This window comes from Crocodylus porosus, unplaced genomic scaffold (genome assembly GCF_001723895.1).
Source record: "Crocodylus porosus isolate Cpor-Errol unplaced genomic scaffold, CroPor_comp1, whole genome shotgun sequence".
Taxonomy (NCBI): Eukaryota; Metazoa; Chordata; order Crocodylia; family Crocodylidae; genus Crocodylus; species Crocodylus porosus.
The window spans coordinates 30147297-30160474 of NW_017728907.1; the positions used below are offsets into that span (position 1 = coordinate 30147297).

The 13178-nt window shown below is 42.0% G+C and overlaps 1 protein-coding gene across 1 annotated transcript in view; it reads left to right on the forward strand.

Moving 5' to 3' along the window:
• Positions 1-13178, forward strand: part of PLPPR5 (phospholipid phosphatase related 5) — a 108942-nt gene that overhangs the window by 2719 nt on the left and 93045 nt on the right. Inside the window, exon 3 of the mRNA XM_019530597.1 lies at positions 2641-2805. Within this exon, the coding sequence (XP_019386142.1) occupies positions 2641-2805 (165 nt within the window). The remainder of the gene's footprint in view (positions 1-2640; positions 2806-13178) is intronic.

Genomic DNA, 13178 nt, shown 5'->3' on the forward strand with positions numbered 1-13178 from the left:
CTCATCCGTTAAAGTTTTATCATGAGATTGCAGCAATTCAGTCACATCTTCAGGCTCCACTTCTAATTCTAGTTCTCTTGCTATTTCCACCACATCAATTTGTAAAAAACGCAATATCTGTGAAGCGCAATAAAGCGAAGCGCAATAAAATGAGGTATGCCTGTATATGTCTAGTTTATCATAAGCCTTACTGCTTTGTAGTAACAGTAACCCAATAGATTCTGTTTCAAAATCAGCCTGTTCATTATGCATAGACCCAAATGTTTCAGCCTGATCTCTCAGGAGTGACTTGTTAACTTTACTTGTCCCCCGGCCAAACTTGGCAAAACATGTTGCAAACTTGGCAAAACTGGTTCTGGGAAGTAGCATCTTTCCAGCTAATAGTTTAGGTATTGTTTCATAATTACTGCAGGTTACTTATCTTAGAGCCATGTGCTACCTTCCCACCAGCTTCTTAACAGCCCTGCTATTAATGTAATCAAACACATATATAGGAAATATACCAGTAACCTGGTCACGTCCATTACTCACAAATCATTATGGAACAGCCCCCCATGTCATTCACATGACATTTCCACTATTTCCCTGACAATATAATTTCACCATTCAGTATATTTAACTGTCAAGAAATTTTGCTGTAAACGTTTCTCTAAATTTTCCTGATTGTGTCAGACAACAAACCCAGGAGACTTTGTAGGTCTACTAGAATTTTTTTTTAAAAAGCTCCACGTAGTCTCATACCAATTATGTGTTCACTATGTAATATTTGCTGAATGGATAAGCTTGCAGATAGGTAGTGATAACTTAATTAGGAATGTCTCATGGAGAAACCTGCTTTGCCTGACCACTTGTATCTTAATTCAAGTCTGAATTCTTTCACTATACAGTGTGGGAGAGCTCTGACACTTTGTTTTGTACTACTGTCATACAGTTTCTTTACTGTTTATACCAGAGTGAGTTAGCAACACACGAAACAGGAGCACAGTTGAATGAAACCATATATGCAAGAATGAGAAAAATACTTTACCCATATACAAGTAAAAGGAATTAAATACAATAATTTATTTTCCAAATATGCCACCATAAAGGAAGAGTATATTCTCCAAAGATGAAAGGCCAGGTTCTGCCACCTTTCATCTTATCTATCAGGATCTTCTACTGAGAGTAAGTGCTTTTTAGAATAAGGTAGTGCTGAATGAAAATAAGGGATTACTTTTCATTAGGAAGAAGTTCCTTTTATGACACTTATTTTGCAACAGAATTCATATTTGAAAATAAAAGGGAGTTTCCCTAAATAATCAAATGAATTATTTATTTAGAGAGAGGAAAGGATTTCTTAGGGTGATATCTATTATTGGATTAACTATGTAGTTGGGATAGAGTTGAATTGCGAGATATTCTTCCTCAGGTCTGATCACAAGAAGCCAGATACAGCGTAGTAAAAAACAGAAATGGGAAGGGATGAGAAATATTCCCAGGAGTGGAAGAGAATTAGCAGAAGAAAATAAGCTGATTACAGGGGGGGCCAAGGCCTATCAAAAGGGAAGAAGGTCATTCTCACCATTCATGTGTGGAAAGAATTTAGGAGTCAGGTAAAATACAATGTCATAAAACTGATATCAGTATTTAGTCCTTGTTTCTTAGTGTTCAGTCAAATAATGCATTATTGTTCCTGATTCACCTTTTAGAAGTGTTATGTAGATTTTCCCTGAGGACAAGGATAGTGAGGTCAGGGAGGGAGTGGTTGTGCTGTGAGAAATGCGCTCCTAATGGCATGTATCTCTGTTTTTTATATATATTTTTGTGAGAGTTCATTCTGGTGTATAGTTGCTGTTTAGTTTCACCCATGTTGTTGCCACGAGGGCACTTGGTGCGCTGGATTACGTATATCACATTTTGGGAAAGACATATGTAGGAGCCATGGTTTCTGATTTTTTTTTAACAGGGAATGTTGATAGTAGTGGCAGTGGAGACGGGCTAACAGATCCAGTGGTTTTCAACCTTTTTTCATTTGTGGACCCTTAAAAGATTTCAAATGGAGATGTGGATCCCTTTGGAAATTTCAAATGGAGATGCGGAGATGGAGTGTGGGTATTCACATACTTTTGACTGATCATAGTCATCTTTTGTGGACCCCTTAGACATAGTCTGTGGACCACAGGGATCTACAGACCACAGTTTGAAAACTACTGCATCAAGGCTGTACCCCACTTGATGTTTGTTGGGCAGTGGAGAGTTTGCTTCTCATGTACTGGAGTGCCTTTATTGTTAAAGACAGATTTTAGGCTGGTTAGGTGGGTGTCACAAATGTTTTCCTTAAAGAAGATACAGTGCCATCTGAGGGCCTTCCTCTAGATTGCAGATTTTTTGGTGTGCTTGGAATGATTGCTAGTCTTGTGGACATAGGTATGGTGATCTGTGGGTTTTATAGTGGTTTGTAGTGCCATCCTGGATATGGATCATAGTCTCTAGAAAGTTGATGTTAGTATAGAAATATTCCAGAGAAGGTTCAATTGAGGGATGATAGTTGTTAAATCTGTGATGCATGTCAATATGTGAGTGTAGGTGTTCAGTCCAGATATAATGAAAATATTAATGAAATGCTGGTTTGATGCAGTTTTCTAGAAATTGTTCCCTCAGGTGGCTCATGAAGAAGTTGGCAAAATGAGGGCCCATCTTTGTGCCTGTAGTTGTGCCCATGGTTTGGAGGAAGTGCAGAATGTTGAAAGTGAAGTTGTTGCTGAGGATGAAGTGGATAATTTTTGGAACATGTTGCAAATCTTAGTGTACTCCATGTTCTTGAAGGTATTTCAGGCAGGCAGCTGTGCCATTATGGCATGGGATGTTAGTGTACAGGCTGGCGACATCCATGAGGTGGTTGATATTCTGGCTTCTGTTGAGGAAGTCTGTGGTCTTGTAAAAAAACTCAACCTTTGAATGACAAGTATTTTCAGTATAGTTTCTTTGAATTGAAATTACTCTTCAGTGAGGGTACCCGAGTTGGATATGATGGGTCTGCCAGGTCTTAAGAAGTCATTATTTATTTAGACAAATTTTAAGATCAAACATGAAGAATGTACTGCATGCGAAAGCTCAACTAAATGTATCCCAACCAGGTGGTTGGTCCAATAAAAGCTATAGTCCACAAACATCCTTGCTTCTTGCATACTTACTTAACTGTCTTGGCTACAACATCACTCCAATGTTGAAATATTAGTTTCTTGTTTTAAAGGACTGCAAACTACAGTAATATCAGTATAAAGTGGCTTTTACCACACTGGCAGGCAAGGTTCTCTGTGTAGATGTGATATCTTTTATTAGACCAACTCAGACCAACACGACTACAACCAAAAACCCTTTTACCACACTCACATCTCTGTTTTTCTGTATGTCAGAATGTGATTAGATTCCTACTCATCAAACATTTATACAGTATGTACAAATTACCTTTTATCAGAAGAAATAAAAGACAATAGACTTACACTTCCACAAGCAATTTATTAAAGTGACAAATAGGTTAGGTAACACAAATCAAACACAAACCCTAACATGTTGCTGCCTTTTTGTTTCAGTTGTTGGGTTCCTCCCTCCATGGACTGTTGTTTTTTTATTATAAATGCTACTACAGCTGGATTTGTGGGGCAGTTTTGGTGGCCCAGAAAGCAAAAATTCTCTTCCCAGAGGTTACCTTTTGTTTTGGTTTTTTTTCAACTTGGACCCCTGAGCTTAAGGATTTCAGGATCGATTCCCTAGCTGTGAATCATCAGCAGAGGAACAGTTTTGTTTGTATTAGGCTCAGATGAATATGGCACCTAATAGAACTGGCTTTCTGAAACAACTATTTGCAAAATTAGGGAAAAAAATAAACTATGAAAAATAAAATAACTGGTAAGAAGGGGAAGGAGTAAGAAGTAAAAGACACTGGAGACAGTAAACTATGACCTTGTGATTGGACATAAAAGCACTTCAGTCTATGCTTAACTTCAAACATGTGAGCTATTCCTTTGTTGTTGCTGGGAGTAATTACATGCTATGAGCATGTTTTCCAAGAATAGGTCACAGTTTGCTGCAGCAAGGTAAATGCTGCCAAGAGTTTGTCCTCAGCACAGCATTAGTTTGAGTTATCTGGGCTCACATTAACTTCTTTTGAATTAGCCAAACTTTTGTGAGAGTGGTGGCACTGAAAAAAGACATTCAGAAAGGAGTGCTTGGAAAGGCAGTTCAGAGTAGCTGAATCTCCTTTAGATTGCTGCTTGAGACCCAGCATCAGTTGAGCTGAGAGGCCTGCTAGCCTGAGTTTAGATGACCAAAGATGGTTGCATCCAAAAAATATAGCAGGGGCCACATATGAAACTGGTTGCAAGCTAACCATTCAGTGAAGATAAATCCTACACAAGAGAGAAGAAAATGAGCTAGAGAGAAATGACAAGATACAAACAGTGGCTGATGTTGGACAAAACTGCTGTCCACTAAAGTTTATAGTTACTGAAAATATTTTTTTCCTAATTTGTTTGTCTCTCTGTTCTCAACAGCAATAAATCAGGTAATAATTAAAAAAAACCCTAATCTAAACTTAGGTTTGTTAGAATGGGACTTTAGAAAATGGGCTACAGCCTCATCTGGTAGAGCTGCCCCAGCTGAGAATCTGGGCCTACGTTAATAAATGCCTAGGGCAATTCTCTGTTTGGGGGCAAGTGATTGACAAATGAAGGTGAAGACCATTTTGTTGATATTATGCCAGGAGGCACCTCTGATTATGCAGATTGCAGAAAAACAGGCTAAACACTTTTAGACATTTGGTTTGGCTCAGCACTAAAGCAAACATAAAGCCTAAAGCTCTATAAACTGAATTGTCAAGGGGATATAAGTGGGAGTGGGAGTAGATCTGCTGGCATATAATCTGGTCTGTCAGATCTGACATGTGGCTTCCCAGCTGTTTAGAGATCAGGGCTCTGTCTCTAGAGGTGTCCTTGTACTGTCCTATTCATCTAGACTTTTTCTCTCAAAGTCATTTTGATCACTGTCATCCTGTATAAAAAGGAATGCCTTATTGGCAACTGAAGCATCAGTGTAGATAAGACAAACAAAACCTGGGGGGGGGGATGAAATTCACTTGGTATGGGGACCAATTCAAGCCTCATTTAGACCTATATGGGCTATGGAAGGTGACCGTAAGGCTACACAGGAATACATTTACAATCCATATGTTACACAACTTCACCTGTAGACTGGTATGGAAGGCCACCTCAGGGTGGGGAGTGTATGTATGGGGGGGGAGGGGAGTGACAAAGACAGGGAGGATTTGTGCAGTTTATACTCACTCAGGCCCTTTTGTCCAAATACTCTGTGCAGCTAGTGTGGACTATTTTTTTTTAACTTGGTGGGATAGATTTCAGCCCTGCAGCCCCTCTGCTTTTGACCTAAGGCAATGTGGACCTTTGAGACAGACCCCCAAGGCACCTATACGCATGCCAGACATCTATTCTGATGTGTGCTAATTAGCATGCATCAGAGCAGGCTATCAGTGTGCGAAATCGTGTGCTCCAGCAGCCTCTGCATCACGTGTCCAGTGTCCCCACACTTCAAAATGGCAGTGGGGGTGCTTGAACTAAAGCTCATCAAACAAGCTTTGGTTCAAGTGCCCCCACCACCATTTTGAAGCATGGGGACGCTGAATACACATGATGCTGCAGGCGCTTTAGAGTGGCTGTCCCACCTCTACCCCGATGCACATGTATAGATGCCATCAGCGCCTAAGCACATGTGCTTGAAGGAAGTTGGGTAGATTTCTCCCCTTTAAGAATCCATTTTTGTATCCTCTCTAGGAAACATATCTTTGTTCTTTCTGTTTTTTTCTTTTTTCATGAAAAGTCCTATATTCTTCCCTGTACCTGAATTACGATTTGACATTTAAAGATATTTTCCATAATAAAGATGTTTTTGTTTTATCCATAGCACAGTGACTTTGCTCTTCTATTTTTCTGATAAATTTAACCCCCGGACACATTTTATGTCTGCCTTCAGGTGGGGAACTATATTTTTATCACCTCCAGGAACATAACTGCTATACAGTTAAATAGATTTGGTTAGTTTAGAGCAGTAATCAGTACATATTATGAATTATTAACAACTAATTTGCCTCTGGTCTGGGTGAAATTCATCCAGAAATTAAAAGAGACATGCCATAGGGAATGTGTATTTCTCTACCAGAAATTAAAAGAGACGTGCCATAGGGAATGTGTATTTCTCTACTGAATCCCAGTTTTTAAGGGAAAACTGTGGCAGAATGCCAATCTTTTTTTTGCCAGCTATTTGCTTTTTGGAGGTCTTTTGATCTGGTGGAACAGACTGCATGGGTGCAGGACTCCAAGGCAGTGATTCTCAACCTTTTTAGACTCAAAGAACCCCTTGTTAGATTGAAAGCACCCCTCAGAAAATGCTTTTCCTCATCTTTTGACTTTGGAAAAATAATAGCGCACTTCTGTTGCAGAGTTCTCAAAAGACCGCAACAGGCTAGTTTTTTGACATTGTGGATTCCTATTTGACATCTCTACTTTTATCGAGTGATTTGTGTATGTGTTTGCACACCTAACAGTGATATTGCACCCCCCTACCACACCTTTAAAAAGATCTCATGCCAGTCACCGCTCTAGGGTATCTAAACTGCCCATGTTTTCATAACTTCTTTAAAAAATGCTGGTAGGGTAAGGAAGTGAATATGTGATACCAGATCACTGGAAGGAGGAGAAGGGAAGGATGGGCTGATAATTTGGGGCACAGTTTTGTCAGTAAAGAGCAGAGCTTGATTCCTAGTTCAGTCAGATACTGCATTACTGATTTTAAACATGCCACTTACAGCCAGATCTGTAAAGGGACTTAGTTGCCTAAAGCCTGTTTAGATAGTTAAATCCAAAGCTGAGAACCTGAAAATCTCTGCTCAGTTGCTGCCTAGCTGTGGAGGTACCTAAACACTATAGGCATATTTCTTTTGATGTAACAGTTTATCAGGGCCTTGAGTTGTGCCTCTGCACATGCCCCAAACTGCCTCAGTCTTGACGGGGCTGAGCATCTAGGCAGCTTTTTGACATCTTTGTCTGACTGGATACCAGATCCTAGGCATTTCCTGCCTAAGTACCCTGTTGTCCTCAGTCTAGCAGACATTCTCAGAGCATAACTAATACAGGTGTCTACAGCAGCAGTCAGCAACCTTTTAGTTCATCAGCTACAGTGACCCAGTTTGGGTCAGAAGGTGGAGGGCGGGTGCCAGAACCCAGCCACGACTGCTGCTTTTCCCTGTGGTGGTACAAGGAGAGCACCCACAGCTGGTGCTTCTTCCTGCAGCCAAAGCCCCATGTTTGTGAGCTGGATCAAATAAAGGCTGGATCTAGCCCGCAGGCTATAGGTTGCTGGCCCCTGCTCTACAGGAGCAATGTATTGTACATGCTACTTTCTCCTAAAATACAACAGCATCATGCTATTGGGACCAATGTTGTTCCCTTGCACCCCCTCTGCTTCCCTTTTTATAATAGTACAAGGGTGTCAAACTTGCTTGCTGCACCCCACCCCCAGGCTAAATCTAGACCATGGGGCTTCTCACAGACTAAATCTGGACTGTGAATGGCTCCTTGCCAGCTGGATCCAGATGCATCTCTAGCAGTAGGGTGAACAGGAGTAGTGTTAACTGCTGTAGGTGCCTGATCCACTGTGTCAGCTCAGGAAACCATGCGAGGTAACACAGCCCTCACCCCACTGCTGCTGAGCAGGCCTCTGTGCCTCAGGATTCAGGAACTCAGCCCTATCCCTGCTTACTCTGCCCCCAAATTCTCATCTCCTCCAGGAGCTGTGTTAGTTGGATGACATGGCTCTGTGGGATGAATCTGGCCCTTAGGTTGTTATGTTTGATGTCCCTGGTCTAATGGTTAAAGTATTCACCAAGAAAGTGATAGACAGGGGTTTAATTCTCCCCTCAGTTCAAAAGGGTTAAAACCCACATCTCCCAAATTTATGGATAGTGCCATAACAATCATATTTAGACTGGTCTGCAAGGAGGATGCTCTCTAACCCATTTGCTGAAGCTAAGTCACTCTCCAGAGAGGAGCTGAAGATTAATTAAACTGGAAAGAATAGCTTATAGCTTTGTGTTCAAGGCACTCTTCAGAGAGGTGGGGGAGGTAGGTTTGAATCTCTCTGGCAAAGTGATCTGCAAGCATTGGGAGGGGTGTACTGCCATTTCCTATCTGAGGGCTGTGCTTTAGAAGAAAAGTGAGACCTAATGTCCTTAGAAATAGTACATATCTCACCTTTACCAAAAATAAATAAGTACCTAAAAAAGTATCCAATGTTGCCTTCAGAGCCTGTCTCCATGGTCAACAAAGTGCTGTGAGGAAGACAGGGGTCTTAGACACTCATCAGACTACTTTGTCATGCTCCTTCTGTGGCACCGATAGCTATCTGCACCAGCTGAAGACCATTCTTTATACTTAAAAGACTACTTTTTAAGTATTGATTTCCTCTGCACCTGTGCTTAGGGAACGGTTTCTCTGTGTCTTCCATTGCTAGTAAATCTGCATGTGGTCAGCCATAATTTGGCCATACAAGTTCATCAGCACTGAGTATGCCTCACTGTAATTATTTTTCTCTCTAACATTTTGCCAGTATTCAAATAGTAAATACTAGCCATGATGGTTTCTTTTTTCAGAGAGCAAAGTCTTTAACGCTAATATACTCTTACTGTGCATGTACCTTTCAGCGTGCAGTATTAGCCGTGTATATTGTAAAACAGTATAACTGGGTATTGGAAGGTTCAGAGGGAGTTTGGCCTGAGGATTAAGCAAGACTGAATATTCAGACTTAGGCTCAGGGTTCATAAAAGTAAATTGATCAATAAAGGAGCTGTTATGTTCTGCTTGCTTGTTAAACACACTCAATCTTTCACAATCAGAGTTCTCAGCTGCACATGCTCTAGCCCTTGTTTTATTAAACATTTTCTTGTTCACTGCTTTGTGTGAACATAACCTGAATGCAGATTACCACTGCTGCACTTGAAATAGTCAAATACTAAGCTAAAAATACCCAGAATGACAAGGACCTAAAATGAAGGTTAGCAGCTGCCAGAAAGACCATAGCTGGCCCAAGCAGACATAGCACTGAGTTGGACAACAAGTCACCATATTTCCCCTAACCATATTGGTAAGTGGGGTAGAGTGCTCTCAGTCATCAGATTCTGCCTAACCTCATTCATAATAGAGTTCCATACAATTCATCATTCATAAGACAAAAAGAGGGAAACTGGAGTCAGAACATAAAGGAAAAGAATCATCAGGTATCTTCTTCCTTATTAATACACAGAGAAGGGAGAAGGTATAAAGAGAGATTTAGGGCGCACAGAACAGCAACATAGAATGAGAGATGAGTTCTTAGAAAAGCTGCATGGGGGGAAGGTCAGAGTATGCAAAAGAGAGATTGTGGGAAGAACAAGACAGAATCAGCTCATAGCACAATCACAGGAAGAGACAGGAAGAAACAAATGAGGGAGAAGCAACAGAATGTGGGGAAAAAAGACAGGGAAGAAAGATAAGAATACAAAGTAGCAATGGGGCATAAATAATGAAGGACAGCAACCAGAGGGAGCTGAGAGACAGAGAACTGGGAAACGAGGCCACAGCTACACATTCAATTAATGTGGTTTAGGTAATGTGCATTAAATCTAGTACATCGGGGTGCCTATACACAAGGGCAGAGGCTGATCCAATGCACTGGGATTCCAGAGCGTCCAAGCAGGCTCAGTTAATCAAGTCTGCTGGAGTGTGGCAACTGCTGAGCTCAGCAGCCTTCTGCATCTCATGGATCAGTGTCTGTGCTTAAAAATGGTGGCTTGAACTAAAACTCATTGAACAAGCTTTAGTTCAAGCACCCCCACTGCCATTTTAAAGTGCAGGGATGTTGATACAGAAGGCATGGTGGTGCTTTAATTAGAGTGGCTCTTGGAACCTAAATAGAGTGAGCCCTCCGGTCCCCCCCACAGTTTCTAGAGCATGTGTAAAGTGCCCTCCATTGTGAGGTACTAGAAAAATGTGCATTAGCCCATTTTAATGTGCAATAGCTAACTAAATAGCATAGTTTTTTGTGATGTTCTAATGCACATTAAAATAAGCTAATGCTCATTGAAGTGCACATTTAGAACAGCAGAGAGCTGGGAATGAGAAGCAGGACTGGAAATTGACTGACAGTATGAAGGAAAAGGACAGAAGGGCATAGATCTGAGAAATCAAAATGTGAATGTCTAAGAAAGATGAGAGGAATCCAGGGAGTCAAATCTTCCTTCAGCAGCAGTGAACTCCATTACCGCTCTACAAAACTATAATGCCCACACCTTTTGCTCCATGGCAAGCACTGCCTGTGCCATCTGCTTGTTGCAGCCAGAAAGTGGAGGGACAGTAAGACAGGCAGCAAAGAGGCAGGGTGAAGTGCCTCCCCCTGCTCCATCCTTCTGGCACCCGTACCTTTAAGCGAGGCCTGGAGCACATGCTCCATTCTTTCACCCCATGTTACAGGTTGGCACTTTATAGGCTTAACTCTAACCTCACAACTTGAAGCAGATTTTAAGCATATAATTAAAGTGCATTTTTATGCAGCAGAGTACTTATACATGTACTTAACTACAAATAAATGCTTAAGTTCTGTTGAAATCAGTGGGACCACTATGCATGCTTAGCTGCTTTGCTGAATTGAAATGGACAGCTGAATCAGGCTAGTCCTTAGGGATAGCCAGCACAAAGACCTGCATAGATTTAACCAAATCAGTTTTAGGTGTAAATCTGTGTGGATGCTCTTATTTTAGAATAAAAGTGGCTACAGTCAATTTAACTCGTCAGTTTTAGTTATTAACTTGAATCACATTTTTTTCACACTAAGAGAATCTACATATAGATTTTTCACTGAAATAACAGTCAGTTGTAATTTATATTTTCTGTTATTTCAGTATACGTGTGTGTGTAAACCTACCCTTAAACATCAGATCTGGGAAATAACTCTCAACAATGTCAGCTCACTATGGATGTATACAACATGCTTTGCTTTCTTCACAGGTCAACATGATTTCTAGCACCAGGCATCGGACTCAAAGAAGTGACACAATTTTACCATGCTTCATATTAGTTGAGGTAAGAAAACACTCCAGACATACTGCAAAGCTACTAGGTATATTTCTCAAAGAAAGAACTCTCACAATAGGAAATAAGTATATTTATCAGGGTACTCTGACATTGCAGTACACAGTATTGAGTGTTATCTGATAGCCAACAATCGTTTTTCCCAGCTATAAATAAAGTTATAGTTCTAGTGCTAAATTTTTTCTTCTTATTTGTTAGCCTGAGAGGAAAACAAGGGAGACCTTAATAGTGGTAGTTTCTATCTTAAGTGGATTAATGTTTCTAAAGTGCTAGACAGAGTTCAAGGATGCTTGTACAAGTGATGATACGGCCATGTACATGTGACAAAAAGTAACAAGATATCTCCATTTGTCTGACATAATGGTATCACCATGTACAAGTGCACAATTTTTTTTGTGTCAAAATTTCTTCGAGCATGGCAACTTAGACCACCTCCAATGTATTTAGTTTGATCGTGGCAAACTGTCCCACTGCGGACAAAAATATCTGTCATGTATACATGTATACATGTCACCCCACTCCTGCCGCCTCCCCGTGCTGCCCTGGGAATGGGCTGGCTTTCCCCTTGGAGCAGTGCGGGAAGGCAGCAGGAGGGCAGCTGGATGTGCTGGCAGCTGGAGAAGGTGGTGGGGATGGTGCATGGGGTGCTGGAAGCCCTGGCGTGCTTGGGGAAGCTTGGGCTTGGTCGGCTTCCAGCAACCAGTACACTGTCCTTGCCACCTGTGGTACATGTAATGTACTTTAAGGGCTCAGTCTCTTCCCCTGATGCCCTGTGGGTGGGTTTGTGGTGGTGGGTTGTTGTTCAATTGCATGCAAGCTTGCTTCTGCAGCTATAACTCGGGCCTAAGCACTTGTGAGAGCCTTTGCTCTGTAGATATCCACAGCTTGTGTTAAGGTGAGGGACGGATTTTCTAGAAGCCTTTCTTTGAGTTTGCAGTCAGTTATGCTGAAGACGATTTTGTTCCTCAACATAACATCCTCAGCAAGTCCAAATTCACAATCCTGCGCTCTGCTTCTGAGCTCTGTAACAAAATCATCTATGCCTGCAGCCTCATTGTATTTAAGTTGCCAAAACTGGACACAGTACTCCAGTTGTGGTATCACTCGTGCAGAGTAGAGGGAAATAATTACTTCCCTCTATCTGCTGGCAATGCTTCTACTAATGCAATCCAGTATGCTGTCAGCCTTCTTGGCAACAAGGGCACACTGCTGACTTATATCCATCTTACCCACTGTAACCCTCCACTGTAACTCCCTGCTGTTCCCATAATTGTTATCAATCAAAACCTTCTTAACAAGGGAAGTGGGCACAAACATATGTGGTTATTTTTTTGGGTCTGTTTTCTAGAGCTGTGTGAAGCTTTGGGTGCTGATCTGATTTAGAGGATATTCAGCCTGATTTGGTGGCTAAATCTTTGATTCCAAATCAAATCAGGGGACCAATTAAAAGCTCGGAATCAAGTTGAAACTCTCCAAGTCTTTGAAAAAGATTCAGAGAGCTTCGATGATTCAGAAAGTCCCCAGTGGCTGCAGACGGACTCAGAGCTGGTAAGTAGGAGCGGGGAAATGGGGGCTGGATAGGGCCTGCCAGGTCCCATCCCCTGCCTCCTCCCCCAGCTCCCACCCCATGACTGCCCTGCCTACCCCAGCTCCTGGTGCTTTAAAAAAAACCCCCACTCACCTGATGCTGCTGGGTGGGGGGATGATCCCTACTGCCCCACACCATGTATGGGGCTCTGCCATGGGCCCCCTGACCCCCCTTCACTTCCCCAGACCCCCCATGGGTGCCCCTCCTGGCCCAGCTCCGGCCCTTTAAGAAAAACGAGAAAAACCCCAGGACTCACCAGCTCCTGCAGTGACCTCAGGGCTTCGGGCTGCTTGTGGAAGAGCCCCCCATGTGGTGTGGGGCAGCGGGGATCCACGCCAAACTGGGCAGGAAGGGTGAGTCCAGGGGTTCTTATTTTTTTTTCTTAAAGGGCCGGAGCTGGGGTGGATGGGGCAGCCATG